Consider the following 19,167-nt stretch of genomic DNA (forward strand, 5'->3'; position numbering starts at 1 on the left):
GCATGTAGCATGTAGCCCCCTTAACAAGCAGCAGCAGAAATCAGAAGGTTCCTACCTTCCTGCCATCTACAGACGTCTTCTTCTTGTCAACTTCATGTTCTGTAAAGACACAAGAAAAAGAAAACAAAAAGGTTGAGTTGTGCCGGCCCTACAGGGTGACATTTTGGAAGCCATAGTGACATGTCATAACCTAGTCACTGACAGGCTTTGTCACCATTATGACATTTTACTTCATTAATTGTCACAAATGATTGCAATTAATGATTTAATTGTGTTTGTTTGGCATTGAACATAAAAAATATATTTATGGCTGGCTTTTAAACTTCGTAAACAGGGCAGATATGACAAATAACTTAAATGAATGCCATATTACCTGACTTGACTTTCTAATGTAAAAAAAAAAGCGATCTACAAGCTCACAACGTGTCGCGATCACGGCACGGTGTGAGCTTGTAGATCGGCCATTTCCTCCATTTTATGAACTGGAAACTATGACGATTTTATGCAAAATAATTGCAATTACCTCAAATAATTTGCGATTATGTAACCGGAAGAGTGGGCACCTGGGAAAAGTGGGCACTTCAATGTGTAATTGGGCATTTATTTTCCTCACATTCGGGTCAAGTGACGTCTGTTTACGTCCTGGTTTCCATTAGGAGGGGATCAGTCCATTTTCTCCATTGACTTACATGCATTCTGCTCATCAGACACAAGCCAACTAACGTCTTATTTCGAAAGGTAAAGTTATTCTAATACTGTGTGCTGTATTATCTTGTTTTCTTGATGATGTTATTGTTCTTTTACATCTTACCATTTGGAAATTGACTTTAATAGATAGATTGCGAATGCTAGCAATGTTACCTGCCTGTGTAGAACACATCACCATACAGTGGTGTAAAGTAACCAAGTACATTTACTCAAGTTTTACTTTACTGGAGTATTTACAATTTCCAGTACTTTTACTTCTACTCCACTGCATCTCAGAGGCAAATATTGTACTTTTCACTCCGCTATTGCATTGTGAGCTTGTAGATCTGCTATTTTCATAAGATTTTTTTATACATTTGAAACCTGGGACATTCAACATAATAAGTACATTCTACTTTGGTACCTTAAGTAGCCTACATTAACATTTTGATACCAATACCTTTTACTCAAGTACATTCTGAATTTCTGACCATACATACATTCATACACACATACTGTATGCTACAAGTGAAAGTCAGAAATTCAGAATTTACTTGAGTAAAAGGTATTGGTATCAAAATGTTAATGTAGGCTACTTAAGGTACCAAAGTAGAAAGTACGCATTATGTACATAGCCTATGTAGAATGTCCCAGTTTTCGAATGTATAAAAAAATCTTAAGAAAATAGCAGATCTACAAGCTCACAATGCAATAGTTGAGTGAAAAGTACAATATTTGCCTCTGAGATGCAGTGGAGTAGAAGTAAAAGTACTGGAAATACTCCAGTAAAGAAAAAAATACCTAAGAAATCGTACATAAGTACAGTACTTGAGTAAATGTACTTGGTTACTTTACACCACTGTATGGTGAGTATATACAGTATATTGGTATAAAAAGGAAATTCTAAAATAAGCCTATGTGTTCTACACACAGGTAACATTGCTAGCATTCTCAATCTATCTATTAAAGTCAATTTCCAAATGGTTAAGATGTAAAAGAACAATAACATCATCAAGAAAACAAGATAATACAGCACACAGTATTAGCATAACTTTACCTTTCGAAATAAGACGTTAGTTGGCTTGTGTCTGATGAGCAGAATGCATGCAAGTCAATGGGGAAAATAGACTGATCCCCTCCTAATGGAAACCAGGACGTAAATAGACGTCACGTGACCCGATGTGAATAAGGCCTAATACAGCCACTGTGGGCATAAAACAAAACGTTGAAGGGTACGTTTAGGTCTGATAATGATGTACAGTACACATGTTCACATCATGTATACTTTACATCACTTAAGACCATTTAGCAAATTCTTAATTTGTTTAACATTTGAGAAACAAAAATAGCCAATTTAACAAAGACGTGCCCACTATTCCTGTATCAAACACCATTTTCAAGTAAATATACAATGCTTAGCATTTAATCCAGTTTTAGAAACAACTAAACAGTGGCTCTCAAAGGTTTTCATATCAAGGACCCCAAATGAAAATGCATTTGACCAAGGATTGGGCCTCTTCCGTACTTTCCTTCACAGGTGTTACAAACGATACTAATTAAGAGTGTACAGATGGAACTAAATGGACCCGTAATTTGTTTCCATTTGTACACTCGGAGTTAAAGGGATATTTCATTTTCAAAAAAAACTTTGGGTCATTTTATCGTCTACTCAGGCTTTTGTGAGCCCCCCAGACCGTTTTTAAGTTGCTTGATTCAGTATTTAGACATTTGACATTCATTTTATCAGACACGCCCCCTTCCTATACAAACCCATATTAACTTCAAACTCCATTTTTAGCATGTTAGATAGGAAGGGGGCGTGTCTGATAAAATGAATATCAAATGTCTAAATACTGAATCAAGCAACTTAAAAACGGTCTGGGGGGCTCACAAAAGCCTGAGAAGACAATAAAATGACAAAACGTTCTTTTGAAAGGGAAATATCCCTTTAAAAACCCGTGGGCCGTTTGGAACAGAGCCTTCATTAGCATCATAGGTAACACCTCTGAAGGGAATCGAGCCCAATTTATTTCCAATATGGCAAACTCCCAGTTTGTGCCCCCCTCCTACAATGGTGGTGTTAGTGAAATTGGTGACCTTCAGAAAACATGCGACCATCTCGTTGGACTTCACATAAAGATCAATGTCCAAATCTAAATAACCACTGTTTTGTTTATTAACCGAGCAACTGTTCATAAACAGCAGTGATTTACTGTGTGTGTTTGACATTATGTGAAGTCCACAAGATGGACACATCTTTTGTCAGGTCACCAATTTCTCCATAACACTGGAGGCAGAATTTTGAGGGTTGGAATTTGGCTTGAAAAACAACCACAGACAGTCTTGGTTCACCTCTCAGCCGTTTGACCAGTGGTTCTCAAAGTGTGGTCTGATAACCCCCACAGCTTATCAGTCATCAGTTACCATGAGTATAAACCCTAGGGTTTATACTAGACCCGTCACAATCATTACGTAAATGCCTAATTGCAATAATCTTTCTATATCGAAATTAAAAAATAATTTTGCATAATCGTCATGATCATTAGCATGTTAAAAATGTTCATATATTTTCAAACATTTTCCAAAAATAGTGGATCTACAAGCTCAAAATGTGTCGCATCGCCACACGTTTTGAGCTTGTAGATCGGCCATTTCCACTCTGCTAATTCCACTATTATTTTTTTTTATGAAAGTATAAAAGTAATTAAATTGTGTATATTATTTGTCAGTCTGGTTAAAATTTTGTTTACGAAGCCCTAGAAGCCAAAAATATAATTTGCATTCATAATGTTCCAACGTCAAACACAATTAAATTGTTCAATCGCAATCATTTGTGTGACAATTAAAGGGATATTTCACTTTCAAAAAAACTTTTGGTCATTTTATCGTCTACTCAGGCTTTTGTGAGCCCCCCAGACCGTTTTTAAGTTGCTTGATTCAGTATTTAGATATTTGATATTCATTCTATCAGACACGCCCCCTTCCTATACAAACCCATTATCACTTCAAACTCCATTTTTAACATGTTAGATTCATCGAAAACACCCGTCCTTGGTTCTGGTGACTCACCCTGCCCTCCTAATACGCGAGAGGGCCGTGTTTTTTCGATTACTTTTTTCATCTATTTTTAATATTCTTTTTGGAAAATGAAAAAAATTAAATACAATAAAAAAATTAAATAAAATAAATGAAAAAAGTAATCTAAAAAACACGGCCCCCCCACGTATTAGGAGGGCAGGTTGAGTCAGCAGAAACAAGGACTGGTGTTTTTGATGAATCTAACAGGTTATAAATTGAGTTTTAAGTTATAATGGGTTTGTATAGGAAGGGGGCGTGTCTGATAAAATGATGATCAAATATCTAAATACTAATTCAAGCAACTTAAAAACGGTCTGGGGGGCTCACAATAGCCTGAGTAGACGATAAAATGACCCAACGTTTTTTTGAAAGTGAAATATCCCTTTAATCATCAACTTTTCTAATGGTGACACAGCCCTAGTTTATACTGGCCAGGTGTGATCCAGGTACGTACCGTGTGGGGCCTTCCACCGCTCGGTTGAAGATAGCTGGTATTAATAGAGCCGCGTAGGTTGTATGGCACCACGTCCCGAGCACCGTACGCCTTGTATCTCAACGGAGAGCGTTCGTTGGCACCGTTATACGTTTCAGCTCTCAGGGCTTGTTGCTGTGTTGAAGTTCCATCTTCCTGCCCCTTGTCCTGAGTTACAGACACTCTATTACCAGCTATCTCCTGATGACTCCATCCATCCAGGACCTTCACTGAAGAACTCATACAGCGAGTCAAACACTGAGTCATAGCTAGAAGCCATGACTCAGCGTTTTTAACTCGCTGTATGAAGTAGATTTAGTCCACTCTGCAGAAGGTCACCACATGATTAACCTGCAAGACACAGATATACACCAATATTACATTTGATATATTGTAGAATATAATATTAAGATTGTAACAAAAAAAAAGAACCAAACAAAAGACATTATATACTCCTTAAAGGTAGGGTAAGTCATATTTTTGGTATTTTTTTGTTAAAAGGTTAAAGTATTATATTCTGATAGTAATCATTGCTACAGAGCGTCTGTTCGGTCACAGGGGTCTCTCAAGCTCTTTAATAAACAGAATATAGTACATGTTCAGGTAGGTGACAACATTTAAGCCGATCAGGAGAGGGCACTGAAAATGCATGTTCTGTTTAATAAAGAGCTGGAGAGACATGAAGACTCCTTTTACTGAACAAACACTCTATAGCAATGAGTACTATCACAATATAGAGCTATTTAACACTTATTTTAACCAATGTAAGTCACTTACCCTACCTTTACGTTTTTTAGGCTAGTGTTCGAAACTGTCGGGCAGAAAATCTCTCGTCCTACTTGATCTATACTACAGCGTCGCATAAAGCATCAACAGTAGAAGATCTACAAGCTTGAAACGTGGCGCAAAGCGACACGTTTTGAGCTTGTAGATCTGCTACTTTTGCCATTTTTTAATCCTGAAAAGGTTTTGGACATAATGAGGTTTCCTCCCGATGGAGACAATATTATAGTTTCATCTTAGCCTTGGATCAAGACTCATCATTATTGTTATCGGTTTTGATAGATATTTATTTTAGATTAATCTAAAGAGTAAATAGAGTTTTTAATCTCCTGTTACAATGTAGCACTGTTATCTCTCCTAATAGGCTTTTACATTTGTTTTGTTCTAGATATTTTATGAAAAGTATGAAATGTGAAAGGTGCTGTACAAATAAGGTTTCATTATGATCTAGCCCTGGTCCAAAGCGTCAGTGAGTTCTCTCTAACGCTCTGCCAGGCGCTCTGCTCTGCTTACAAGGAATTCCACTGCCCTGCGAGGGCTCCAACAGTAGTGAAAATAAACAAAACCATTTCGCTACACACCTAAACAAAGGTTGTTTTGTATTGTTGAAAGTCTGTTCTCGGAGGTGGGAAGCCTCTCAGCATCGCACCTAAGGCACCTTCTCTGTATAATACACTTTTTGGCCAGAAAATAAAGTATATCACCGGAAGAAAAAAAAATGTTTTGGTTGCTCCACTGCGCCCTCTACAGATCTGGTCAATGGATTTTTTTCTATTGACCAGATTTTGCCTTCCGGTGAAATATTTTCTTTTCTGGCCAAAAAGTGTATTTTACAGAGAAGGTGGGGTGCTGAGAGGCTTCCCACCTCCGAGAATAGACTTTCAACAACACAAAACAGTCTTTGTTTTGGTGAGTAGTGAAGTGGTTTTGTTTATTTTTTACTACAGTTGGAGCCCTCGCAGGGAAGTGGAATTCCTCGTCTATAAGCAGAGCCGAGCGCCTGGCAGAGCGTTAGAGAGAACTCACTAACGCTCTGGACCAGGGCTATTTATGATCCTATCTATTACATTCTTGAACACTGCAAAAAATAGTGTGTGTAATTAGTTCCATGTTAAAGTCTCAAACATCTTGATAAATGTATATTACTCTATATACAAAGTGTTTATCCCAAAGCTACAGATGTTATCCCACCATACGGACCCATTTGTGTTCAGTAATATTCCGTATTATTCATTAAATAAATGTTGCAATCTGGTCTGTCAGAATAGTGTATATATTAGCCCCATTTAGAACCTCTCCCTCCGCTATAGCTCCGAGGTGAGGTCCTACGTGGACCGGTGCCGTTTGAGCAGGACATTTTCGAATATTTTCCACTTTACATGTTTCTTACCCCTTTCTGCACATCGTATCCAAAAAGTAAAGGTTTTCTGAAATGCTCTCAGATGTTTTAACTTTTAGCGCGCAATAAAATATATCCAACGAGTTGAAAAAAAGCGTTTAAATAGCTTCTATCCTCAGCCGGTTCCATAATATTATGCATTAGAAGGTGCAATTCAACGTTTGACCAGTAGGGGAATCAGCAATGATCGGGCGCAAGTTCCGGGTATGTCTTAGAAACATTTAGGAGAGAAGCTATTTAAACACCTTTTTCAACTCGTTGGATAGATTTTATTGCGCGCTAGAAGTTAAAACATCTGAGAGCATTTTAGAAAACCTTTACTTTTTAGATATGATGTGCAAAAAGGGGTAAGAAACATGTAAAGTGGACACTATTTGAAAATGTCCAGCTCAAACGGCACCCACAAACGTGGAACCTCATCTCGGAGCTATACAGCGGAGGGAGAGGTTCCGATTGTATGTACATATCATTCAATGGGTGTAAGTGGCGCTGATGCAGCAGGTAAACGCCGGTATTACACCCCATGTAATCCAGGAAATACAATGATGTTCATCCACAGACGGGATTAAAACATTTCTTTATTAAACTATACTGAATATCAAGAGAACACCAACACCGCTTATGTACGGATAACATCTGTGGCTTTAAGATAATCACTTTATATTACAATGTATACGGACATGTAGACGCACGAGCCTTAAAACACAGCGAACACCACACTATTTGTGAAAGTGGCAGGTGACCGCAGGTAACACGCCAAGTGAATGTGGAAATAGAACGGCGTTCAAACACACGCGTGATTAAAACACGTATTTATTCAACCTTAAGTAATATTACGGAACAAACCTGACCCATATGGACGGGTAACATATGTGGCTTTGGGTTTAAACGCTTATGTGTTGGATTGGGTTCATTTATGGGGATTTACGAGCCGTTTAAAATTAACAAACATCAGCTCAATCACCATAAATAAAATCCCCGCACCGTCTTGATCCAAGGCCTAAATAGATTATAAACCCACATGAATGTAATGTATGTATGGCGGGGTTAGATCTACAAACCCCCACACAGTGAGTGCGGTTTAAGGTTTAAACTTTGGGAGACAATTTAGTTGTGATCATTTGGAACAAATGTTTGTTTGATGCAGTAGCCTTGGATCAAGACTTATGATAGATGTATTATCAATGTTGACTTATTTGCATATCTATGAGGCAAAAGTCAGACTCGACAGAAAATGACCAGTTTGATGCATTTTCTCCCTCGGTTGTAAAACACAATATTTCATATTTATGTCCAGTTTGGTGTCATAATAATTCACAGTCCTAGAACACCTCGAATGCTTAAATAATAATGGTGTTATATATTGGTGGATAAAAACGTGTCATGTTGATATAAATCAAACATCAGTTACCTTGTACAGAGCGGGCGTGGCACGCTAACCAAACTGTTGGAACCAGCGGTGGTGCGTCTGCGTCCATTTTAAACCCATATTCACATCCGGTCTAGAGCCCCGCCTACTGGATTCGGTGTGTTGAACGCGTACATGGACGCATTATTTCCGTTTCCGTTTTCCAACCGGATCTTCACCCTTCAGAGTGAATTGATCCCCAGACTGTTTTCAAGTCATCAATACTAAATCATCTACTCCTGTGTGGAGGATGCAGTGGTGTGTAAAGTAACTTAGTACATTTACTCAAGTACTGTACTTAAGTACAATTTTGAGGTGTTTGTGCTTTACTTGAGTATTTCCAATTTCCAATACTTTTACGTCTACTCCACTACATCTCAGAGGCAAATATTGTACTTTTACTCCACTACAATTATTTGAAAACATTAGTTACTAGTTTTTTATTACAAAACATACATTAACAATTTCAGCCCTATGAAAATAGCCGATCTACAAGCTCACAACAAGTAGCAAAGCGTTCCGTTGTTGTGAGCTTGTATTTGGCTATTTTCAAAGCATTTTCATACATTTTTGGAAACTTGTGAAATGGGACATTCTGCAAAATGAGTACTTAATTACTTTCAGTACTTAAGTATATTTTAATACGAATACTTTTGTACTGATAAATGTTGAATTCCGCACTTACAGAGTATTTCTACATTGCAGTATTGAGTATTGATACTTAATAAGTAAAAAATGTGAGTACTTTTTCCACCATTGCTGGTATGGATTCAAAAAGCCACAAACGCGCACACATGCACCCACGAACGTACGCGCGCGCACCAACGCACGCACACTGGCACACACTCACACACGCACGCGCGCGCACACACACACACACACACACACACACACACACACACACACACACACACACACACACTTCCTGTGATAGTAGGCGAGAGGTGGAAGAAGTAGCTTATTATTCAAACTTTTATATTAACTTAAATTATTATAAACAAATGATAAACTTGTTATAGTAAAAGTAGTGATAATATAAATACTCTGTTACAAGTAAAAGTCCATCTATTCTCAATTTGCATGAGTAAAAATAATAATAAAACATGTTGGACATTCAGCTATGTGATTCTTCTTGTAGTTTAAATCGTGCATACTTAATGAGATTACACACACACCAATCATGAATTAAAAACAAAAAAAAAGATAACTGTGCTGTTAACAATGTAGGCTAACAAGAACAAAGTATTATGGAACTAAAGTGTTGCATGAATTAATTTTTATGACATAGTATGACTATAGGAACTGAATTAATAACAAGCTAAACTCCTTTGTGCTTCTCTTTTACAGATCCTCCAAGGAACAGATGTAGGTAGCAGGATTTCACTGAAGAAAAGGTGAAATAGAAAACAATTGGAAAAATAATCATACAATGATGATGATGATGATGATGATGATAATAATCTTTAAGTAAACAAAGTTAAGTATACATCATTGTTATCTCTTACAGGGATAGCAGGTAAATGGGTGGATAAGCAATAAGCATACTGTATTAAAAATCAGCAATCTACAAGCTCACAATGCGTTGCGTCATGACGTGTTGTGCACTTGTAGATCGGCTATTTTTGGCAAAGAGATTTGGTGAAGATAGAAAAAGGTGGTTCAAGTACAGTTGCAACTCAGATATGTTTTTCTAAGAACAGAAGGTTTAGTGGTTAAGTAACAGTTTCCCTTCCAGCAGGTTACTTTAGCCTATTGGTCTACAGTACACCTATTAGCCAGGTTTAAATAACCTAATGGCCTAGTGGTAAGGTACATATCACCTATAGGCTCTAATCATTAGAGCCTATATGTGATATGTACCTTAACCACTAGGCCATTAGCTGCATTAGAGTCTAATGCATCCTGGCAGGTTCGATTCCTAAGGCCGACGGCCATTGCTGCGTGTCATTCTTTGTCTCTCGTTCACACTTCACTGTACTTTACAGTAAAGGCAGAAATTATACTGACTCATTAGCGCTATCATCATGGTTAGAAACGTGACTTCACTTTGCACTTGATCTGCTCTTTTGTCTCTCTACACCAAACTTGTTTTGGCCACGATAATAGTCGATCCATAAGCTCACAACGCACCACGCTGCAACGCGTTGTGAGCTTGTAGACTGGCTATTTTCGGTGAATGGCCCCCCTGTAACTCTGACCCCCTGTTAAAGACCCATGGTTTAAACTGTTCCTCATTTTGCTGGGGACCCCCTGGAACCCCCTCAAGGACCCCTGAGGGTCCCCGGACCCCACTTTGAGAACCAGTGTCAAACCGCCTGGCCCTCCTGCTCATCCTCCTCCAAGTCCGCCATGCTAGGATCTCTGGAAAGTCCCACATTTCCTCCTCCTCCCTCCTCCTCATCGGAGGAGGAGAATCCCCTCGACTCGCAGTCCTGCATATGCAGAGTTTTGCCATGGCTGGTGCTGCCGTCTCTCCCCTCGATGTCGGACCAACTGTCGTCCTCCCGCGGGCTGAGCTCAAACTGGAACTTCCCTCCACCTGGGGGTAGGTAGCGGGCATCGGCTTCGTCCAGGGACGAGGTGGGGCTGTGGGGGATGTGGCTCTGGTACCACTCCCTGTTGTCCTCCAGGGTGTCCAGGATGTCCTGAGCATCAGGGTGAACCAGGTCAGCCCACGTCTCCCACAGAGGATGGACGATGTAGTCAATGAAGCCCACCTGCAGTAAGGACAGATAGATGATACCGTAGCATAAGAAGGTCAATTCAGTAAGATAGTTTAAATAGTTTGAATAAAATGAGCAACACATTTTGGTTTGCATGTGAATGTAATCCGCTTTTAGGTACACGGAGGGAGCACACTATATATGTAGATATGTAGGCTCCTGTCAAACTACTTCTCTAGGGAAGTGGTTCCCCAATGTTTTAGCTCAAGACCCAAAAGCGAAATTAGACGTTTTCCCCTGGACCAAAACTAGTGAAAGCAGCCGATCTACAAGCCCACAACGCGTCGCTTCGTGCTGCGTTGTGAGCTTGTAGATTTGCAAGTTCATGGGTCACAAGTAAATATATCCATTCTTCAACAGAATGTCATGTAAAATAGTAAAATAGAATTCCCCAATTTATTTTTAAGAAGAAGTGAAAATAGCAGATCTGCGACGTAGGGTTAGCTTGTAGATCGGCTATTTTCACTAGTATGGGTCCCAGGGAGAAATGATACCAATGGTAGACGGTAGTGGTTCCCAAACCTTTTAGCTCAAGACCCAAAAGATAAATTAGACATTTCCCCCGGGACTCAAACCAGTTAAAATAGCAGATCTACAAGCTCACAACGCGTCGCTTTGCGCCGTGTTGTGAGCTTGTAAATCTGCAATTTTCACTACTTCTTAAACTGTTTTTTTAGATTATTTATCCATGGCAATTATTAGATTTTTTACATTTATTTATGAAATATTTTGGAAGAAAGAAAAAAATGTATGAAAAGTTGTGATGTTTTTCTTAAAAGGGGGATATTTGACTCGCGACCCATACAAATTGGTCCGCGACCCGAACATCGGCGAACGTCCTGTATACCACTGTGAGTGAGAGCTTCACCTGGTTCTTCTCCACGGACGCGTTGTGTCTGTCACACATGGGGCTGATCTCTATGCCCGTGTCCCGCTCTCGGTCTCCCTGGCTGAAGAACTCCTCCGTGATGCGGTCGGTCCACTGGCGGTACAGCTGCAGTGGCTTGGTGGGGTTGCTCAGGTCAGCACAGTGCACTATGTTCTGGAGGACCTGAGGGAAACAGGGACCCAGCAATGTAATTGCAGACCAACAAGCGCTTGTAGATCAGCTATTTTCACTAGTTTGGGTCCCGGGAAGACTTCTCTTTCGGGTCTTGAGCTGAAAAGTTTGGGAACCACTGATTTGAAGGGACAAGTGAAGATGAAAGAATCGACAAGAGGCTCCGATTCAGAAGTAAGTGGGGGATGCCGGTTACTGACATCTAGACAGCAGGAGAGAGTCCTTTCCTTTTAACCACTTTGAAGCCGGTGTCGCTATTTTGAGGATGTCATTCTAGGCAGAAAACTATTTATATTTTCCCCTCTACAACAAATTTCTTCCCCGAATAACATGCCCAGAAAAGTGATGCTAGGTTTGTGTTGTGGTTTAATAAAGTTCCTTTTCAACTAGCATCTAGATATACTATGCAGATTAAAGACACAGGTGCCATACCTGTATCCTGTCTGAATAGTTGTTCAGCAGCAACATCCCAGAACTGGTCACTTTTTTGGCCTCCACCATGGTCTTCAAGTCGGCCAGCAGGTTCATGTGCTTTGACATGTCCGTAGCTAGTACCTAAACACACACACACACACACACACACACACACACACACACACACACACACACACACACACACACACACACACACACACACACACACACACACACACACACACACACACACACACAGGTTTATTCACACTGAATACACTTCAGTGTGAATAGCTTCCCAGCTCCATTATTTGTCATATACACCAGCGGTTCTCAAACGATTACATGTAAACACGTTCAAGATTTGTAAAAACAAAAATCTAAATGGCAGATGAAGGTAAAAACTGCCGCACACTGGTTTAAAGCTCCCTTTTGCCTGATGAAGACCTATAAGGTCGAAACGTTGCACCATTAAATAAAATACGTTTTGGGATCTTTAAAACCGTGTGCAGAAGTGTTTACCTTCTTCTCCTTGACTCTTGCCTCGAGGTCCAGCACCTGGCCTAAATACAGCTACAAGATGTGCACACAATCTCCAGTACGGAGTGACGCGCTGTGAGCTTGTGCATCTGCTATTTTTAAATAGCCATGGTAACACATTTTGCTAGGGACCCCCTGGAACCCCTCCAAGGACCCCTGGGGGTCCCCGGACACCACTTTCAGAACTAATAATATAAACAGCATGCAGTGTTCATGTTTGGTCCTCCGGGTATAAAGAGTAAAGCACAATAATAAAAGGACAATGTGCACACGATGGGGGTCTGCGGACAAATTCATGTTAATTTGGGGCGTCCTTGACATGAAAATGTTTGAGATTCAAACAACATTGGAAGCAAGCCCAAATAAGCAACTACACTTACTTTATTAACAAGCCCAAAAAAACATGACTTAACAGAAAAAGTTAACCTTAACATGTCAAAGACCCCCAAATTGATATGTATTTACCGTGGAACCCAATCTGAAAAGGTTTTGTGCCAGGGACCCCCCCCAGCAGAGAAGATGTATGTTAAAATCCATTTTAACATTTTCCAAACACTTCAAAAATGTTTCACAAATAGCAGGTGCACAAGCTCGACATGGCGTCACTTCGTGCCACCATGTGAGCTTGTATATCTGCTATTTTTTAAATAGGCATAGAAACACATTTTGCTGGGGGGGACCCCCTGGAACCCCTCCAAGGACTCCCATTTACTGCATCAAGAGGTCCAGAGAAATCCCTCCTCTGGCTCTTAGCTCAGGCTCAACTCACAATGTCTATGACCATCTTCCTGATGGACTGGCGTTGTTTCTTGGTAAGGTTCTGGAAGATGTCACAGTTGTCCTCCTGCAGCAGTTTGAAGCCCACCGCCAGGTGGTGGTTCTCCAGCACCGAGCAGTCGTTGTACATGAGGGCCAGCTCTGAGTCTAATCCAAGGAAAAAAAGAAGAAAAAAAAGAAAGACATGCCGTGCCATCTCCGGTTTACTTATCTTATCTGCGTGAAGTAGGTGGTCGCCTTTTTAGGACACCGCACGCAGGTTGGGAGTCTATTATTTACAATGGAGGAGTGAACGTGAACACAGCTTCTGAACCATTCTTTAGCTCCATGGTCATATTGGACCCGATCGTGACAAGCCACACAATCTTCCCTAGATTTTCATACTAAAATGGCCTTTTTCAGAGAGACAAATGAGGAGAACATCTACTTTATTATTGACCTTTCTCTGTTCCAGCAAACAAAGTAAACATAGGACGGTCGCGAGATCTGCCGTCGCCCACTTAGGAGACCATTTGTAGGATTTGTGTACCATTTCACCTCTTGTGGCTCCTATTGTGATGGTCTATCTTTCTATATTAACCATCTTTGGTCTGATGACAAATGACAAGAAGAAGAAAATACCCTAGTGTTGGTACTGGGTTACATATGTGTAAGGTATAGTTTAGTTTAAGTAGAAACCTCACACTAATCATTGAAATGCAGATGTCCTTTATTAATACAAAAATGATTTGCCCTATAACAAGTTATGTGTTAATAAAAATAAATCTCAATTTCTGGCTAATTCAATTATATTTTTGGTTCTACTTTTCTGAAAGAATAAGGTCCACTAGGCCAGATACAAGGGTAAAAAAAAACACAGATAGGGGTTTATTTACTAAGAAACTAACTAACGATCTTAATTATTTACTGATTTATAGCCGTTTTAAAATAGGCAAACATATTTTGCTATTTGCTATTTTGCTGGCGGAAATAGCAGACCTATGAGCTCATGTGTCACAATGCGTTGTGAGCTTGTAGATCAGCTATTCTTGGCAAAGAGTCTTGGTGTAGAGGGGGAAACAAGTAGGGGACCAACCCGGCCAATAAAGTATACAAGGTATAAGTGGTTAAAACATTATTTCATATCTTCACACAATAAGCACAAACTCCAATTATATTTGACTACCGGTAATCTCTCAAGACAGATCCTGCAATATGCATATGTCAGCACTAAAATCCCAAACACATATTGGATTGACAGATAATGGACAAATGCTCCATATTTATTTCCCCCTTTCACACAGAAAAAAAGCTTCACACTAAGCGTGTTTGTGGTCCTGTCCTATATACTGGTATGAATCCACCTATAATGTTGAAATAGGAGATGTGGGAAACACTCACTGGTGTTGATGAGGAACTGGTTGTTGACTCCCGGGTGATCCACATCATGAATGGCACTGGCAAAGATAGCAGCTAATATCTCCAGATCTGTGAACACAGCCTGAGGAGGAGGAGAAGGAGATGATTACCGGGGAATATATTTCTACCTGCTGCTAAGCAGATGATCACATTGTCCCTTTTGTCTTATCTCCATATTCTAATTTCTTTTGGTAAATTAACGCCCTACTTAATCATACTACAGCGTCACACAAAAGCATCAAAAGTATAGTAGATCCACAAGCTCGACACGAGGTGTGAAACGACGCGTTTTGAGCTTGTCGATTTTCTACTTTTGCTGTTTTTTTTTATTTCAATCCTGAAAAGTAACAGTTTTTGACACATGAGGATTCTACCCAAAGGAGACAATATGAGATGCGGTCAGTGAGGATGTTAATATTTGAATTAGCTTGAGTGGCTAGATTTAAATTGGTCCTCTTTAATGAAACGGTGTACACAGTCTCATTTAGGCGGCAGGAGGTAGAGCGGCAGCTTGGGAAACGGATGATTCCCAGTTCGAACCCGGGCTCCCCCAGAATTGGTCTCAAAGTGTCCTTGAGCAAGACACTGAACCCGAGCAGGTTGGTGCCTTGCATGGTGTCCTCCACCGTGAATGTGTGGGTGAATGGGTGAATGTGAACTACATTGTAAAGCGCTTTGGAGAAAATCGTTATTTAAATGCAGTCCAATTGTCATTTATTTGATTGCCAAGTATACTCGGAAACATTTTCAAATAGTGCCATTCTTACAGGCCCAAGAGCACTTGTAATCACGTGGGTTTCATTGAACGATTTGGCCATTTTCCCCTGTTCAATCTTCAGCTTACCACTTATGTTTTACACCTTTTTTCTGCAGCTCCAGAACAATTTGTTCTAGTTCTCTCTCACTGCAGCAGCAACACCATGATTTGCTTTGAGTATAATTTGGTTGATTTATTATCTATAAAACTGATATTTTGGGGATTTGTATTCCTTGCGTTGTGCGGTGGTGCTTGTGCTGGCCATATCATAATGAAGAACAACAGCTAAAGTAGTTAATACAGCATAACAATAGTTTTAACCACTTTTGGCTTGGCTACTCAAAAATAGCAAGTAACAAATAACAAGCTCAAAGCGTGTCACTTTGTGTCGCTCTGAGCTTGTATATCTGCTATTTTTTTACATTTGGAAAAAAGTGTTGGAAAATGTGGAATTATTTGGAACTTTCTCCGGGGCCCCTGGCACAAAAATGGTTTTCAGATGGGGGTCCGTGGTCAAAGATATATCAATTTGGGGGTGCTTGACTAGAAAAAGTTTGAGAACCACTGCCTCTATTGTATTGCATTGGACTCTGTGTTATGGTGTTCTCTCCTATACCTCCAGAGCAGGCGAGGAGAGCAGCACATGCGTGGACTGGAGGACGTCAGCGGCGTGGACGTTGCTGTGGTACGCCACGTCTTCGTGGTAGTGGTCCTCCAAGGTCATCAGGTACGTGATCAACGTGTCTGACGGGATCTTGAACGTTTTCAACAAATCTCTTTCCTGCTCCAGATGAAAAGAGAGAGAGAGAGAGAAAGAGAGAGAGAGAGAGAGAGAGAGAGAGAGAGAGAGAGAGAGAGAGAGATTTTATAAACCCTCAGACACCAAGCTAGCTGTTCCTCTCAAGTGTTGATTGATGTGGCCATAAACACAAAGTGGTGGAAAAAGAATAATATTTGCCTCCGAGATGTATTGGAGTAGAAGTAAAAGTACTGAAAATTGGAAATACTCCAATAAAGTAAAAATACCTCAAAATTGTACTTAAGTACAGTACTTGAGTAAATGTACTTAGTTACTTTACACGACTGTAAACACATTACACACTGTACAAGCATTTGACAATCATGTACCCTACGTTCATTATACATACCGTGTGTGTGTGTGTGTGTGTGTGTGTGTGTGTGTGTGTGTGTGTGTGTGTGTGTGTGTGTGTGTGTGTGTGTGTGTGTGTGTGTCTGTGTGTGTGTTCACATGTTTACCTGAACCACTGCGTACATCATGACTGTCAAGGGCCGGCCTCCTGAAAACTCAGTTACTCTGAAAATATTAAGGCCCCATCTGTTGATGTCCTCTAGCTCCTGAAATGACATTAGCCACATTCACTTGTTAGACACACATTTGAGCTGAACATATGGCCTTTATTCAATTTCCATGATTTCAGCATAATGAAATTGAATTAACTCAAGTTTTGCGTTGTGCTCTGTTTAACAGATAGTGTGGAGTTATGTTTTTTGTGAGACTTTTCAAGTCTCTCCATTGAACAATGCACAATAGAAATGGCTTTAAACTCAGAATCTCTTTATTGGCAGCATGTAGGACACGTTTGGACATAGGAACATGGCCTAGTATAGATGGAGAGAGAGCTAGCAGCAGCAGCAGCAGTAGCACCATGTAAAAAGAAAAAACACCACATGCACCACCTTGTGTCACTATTTGGCATTGCAGTATAGTACCACATTAATGTAGACAGACTGTTACAACCTAATAAAGGGTTTGTTTTTGGTCAAGGTAGGGCAGGGCGATATGGACAACATTTAATATCACATGTTTTCACCAAATACCTCAATGTTAATATTGTGACTAGAATATCGAGATGTGAAGATAACATCCCCTCCACACATCCCCCCCAAACATGTTAAAAAATAGCTGATCGACAAGCTAACAACTCATTGCAATGTGACTTGTTGTGAGCTTGTGGTTCTGATTTTTTTGCCAGACCCAGGGGGTCGGCCTACAGGAGGCTTTGTCGGTCGGTCGGTCGGTCTGTCCCTCTTTTCCTCTGCACACACGTCATGCGAAGTCCGGCCATTCAGATTTCAACTGACTGAATTTTGATTTTGATACATATTATATCCAAAATCTATTCTGATATGGATATATAATAATATCGATACAATGCCCAGCCCTATAGGTCAAGGTGAAAGAACAACAGTAGAGTTCACCTTGGCGAGAGCATCCTCCGTGTGGGCCTTGACCCCGAAGCGAAGGATGTTGGGGTCGGTGAGGTCGGCGCTGTGGCAGGACTTCATGACGCCACTTATCTCACACATACGCTTGTTCCTCCTCCTCTCCTCCTCCTCCAGCAGGAGACCGGGCATCTCCACATCCTGTTGCCTGTCTGGGGAGTGATGGGGACGTCCAAGATACAGAGGAGAGAGAGAGAGAGAGAGAGAGAGAGGGAGAGGGAGAGGGAGAGGGAGAGGGAGAGGGAGAGGGAGAGGGAGAGAGAGAGAGAGAGAGAGAGAGAGAGAGAGAGAGAGAGAGAGAGAGAGAGAGAGAGAGGGAGAGAGAGAGCACGTTTAATGCTTTGTTGAAATAAACTGTTAGATATTGTCGCTGTCGGGCTGAAACCTCTTATCTCCATATTCTAACTTTTTATTTTTTTCCCCTAAATTAACGCCCTACTTCATCATACTACTGCGTCACACAAAAGAATGAAAAGTAGCAGATCCACAAGCTCGAAAAAAGCTATTTTTGAATGTGAATCCTGAAAAGTAACAGTTTTGGAGTGGAATCAGAATGACTTAAGATCTTTGGTTCATTAAACCACAATATAGTTTGTTTTTTTACCTAAGAATGTGTTGGATATGAACTCGGAGACCTGGATCCCTGAGCGACTCGTCTCTGAGAGGTGAGACAGTTCCCTGTTCAGCATCCTCTTGAACTGCACACAAAAACACAAAGACAAGTCCTACATTAGTTAAGAAGAGGACGACCGCGGCGCCTCAGCCAGACCAAGGCAGGCCTGGTGGCTGTTTAGGCTGTTTTCGCTGTGCAACATGCTTCCATAGAACAGTGGTTCTCAAACTTTTTCATGTCAAGGACCCCCTAATTGACACTTATTACCCCGCGGACCCCCATTTGAAAAGATAAGCCGGGGACCCCAATAAGAGAAGGTTTTTACGGCTCTCTAGCAGTGATTCTCAACCATTTTAATTTCAAGGACCCCCAGTTTGACATGCATTAGGCTACGGACCCCCATTTAATGGCATTTATACCTCTGGGACCCCAATTCACATTGTTAAACCAATGTTAATTCAACTCTGAGAGTGTACAAATTTGTACACTCTCAGAGTTACAGACCCATAAGGGTCCATTTGGTTCCTGTCCATCATCTAGCTGGGGACCCCCTGGAACCCCCTCAAGTACCCCTGGGGGTCCCCGGACCCCACTTTGAGAACCAATGCCATAGAAAACATGCTGGCTTCCACGGAATCCAAATGACTGAAATCTGTCGTGGTGACTGAGAACTTTAACCATGAGTTTAGGAATGGGAGCGGAGGTGTAAGAATGACTTGTGTAAAGTGGTACCTTATTGGAGGCCATCTCACTGACAGAGTGCCTGGTCTGTAGAGTCTCCAGCTGGTCCAGACACCAGTCCAGCTCCTCCAGG

The 19,167-nt window shown here is 40.7% G+C and overlaps 1 protein-coding gene across 2 annotated transcripts; it reads right to left on the reverse strand.

Moving 5' to 3' along the window:
- Positions 1–9,355: 9,355 nt before the first annotated feature.
- LOC311056056 (3',5'-cyclic-AMP phosphodiesterase 4D-like) lies at positions 9,356–19,167 on the reverse strand. Of its 2 annotated transcripts, XM_084072406.1 has the most exons (10): positions 19,086–19,167; positions 18,345–18,438; positions 17,717–17,892; positions 16,754–16,852; positions 16,113–16,277; positions 14,722–14,821; positions 13,334–13,488; positions 12,043–12,165; positions 11,419–11,601; positions 9,356–10,544 (listed from the first exon to the last, which is right to left on the reverse strand). In XM_084072406.1, exons 1-10 carry the CDS (start codon positions 19,098–19,100, stop codon positions 10,134–10,136), a joined length of 1,521 nt encoding a protein of 506 aa, XP_083928532.1. In that variant the 5' UTR covers positions 19,101–19,167; the 3' UTR covers positions 9,356–10,133. The 2 variants fall into 2 exon arrangements, with proteins under 2 accessions (XP_083928532.1, XP_083928531.1); XM_084072405.1 differs by lacking the exon at positions 11,419–11,601 and having other exon boundaries at positions 19,086–19,146.

Source organism: Gymnoscopelus microlampas, assembly GCF_963454915.1.
Source record: "Gymnoscopelus microlampas genome assembly, chromosome: 11".
Classification (NCBI taxonomy): domain Eukaryota; kingdom Metazoa; phylum Chordata; class Actinopteri; order Myctophiformes; family Myctophidae; genus Gymnoscopelus; species Gymnoscopelus microlampas.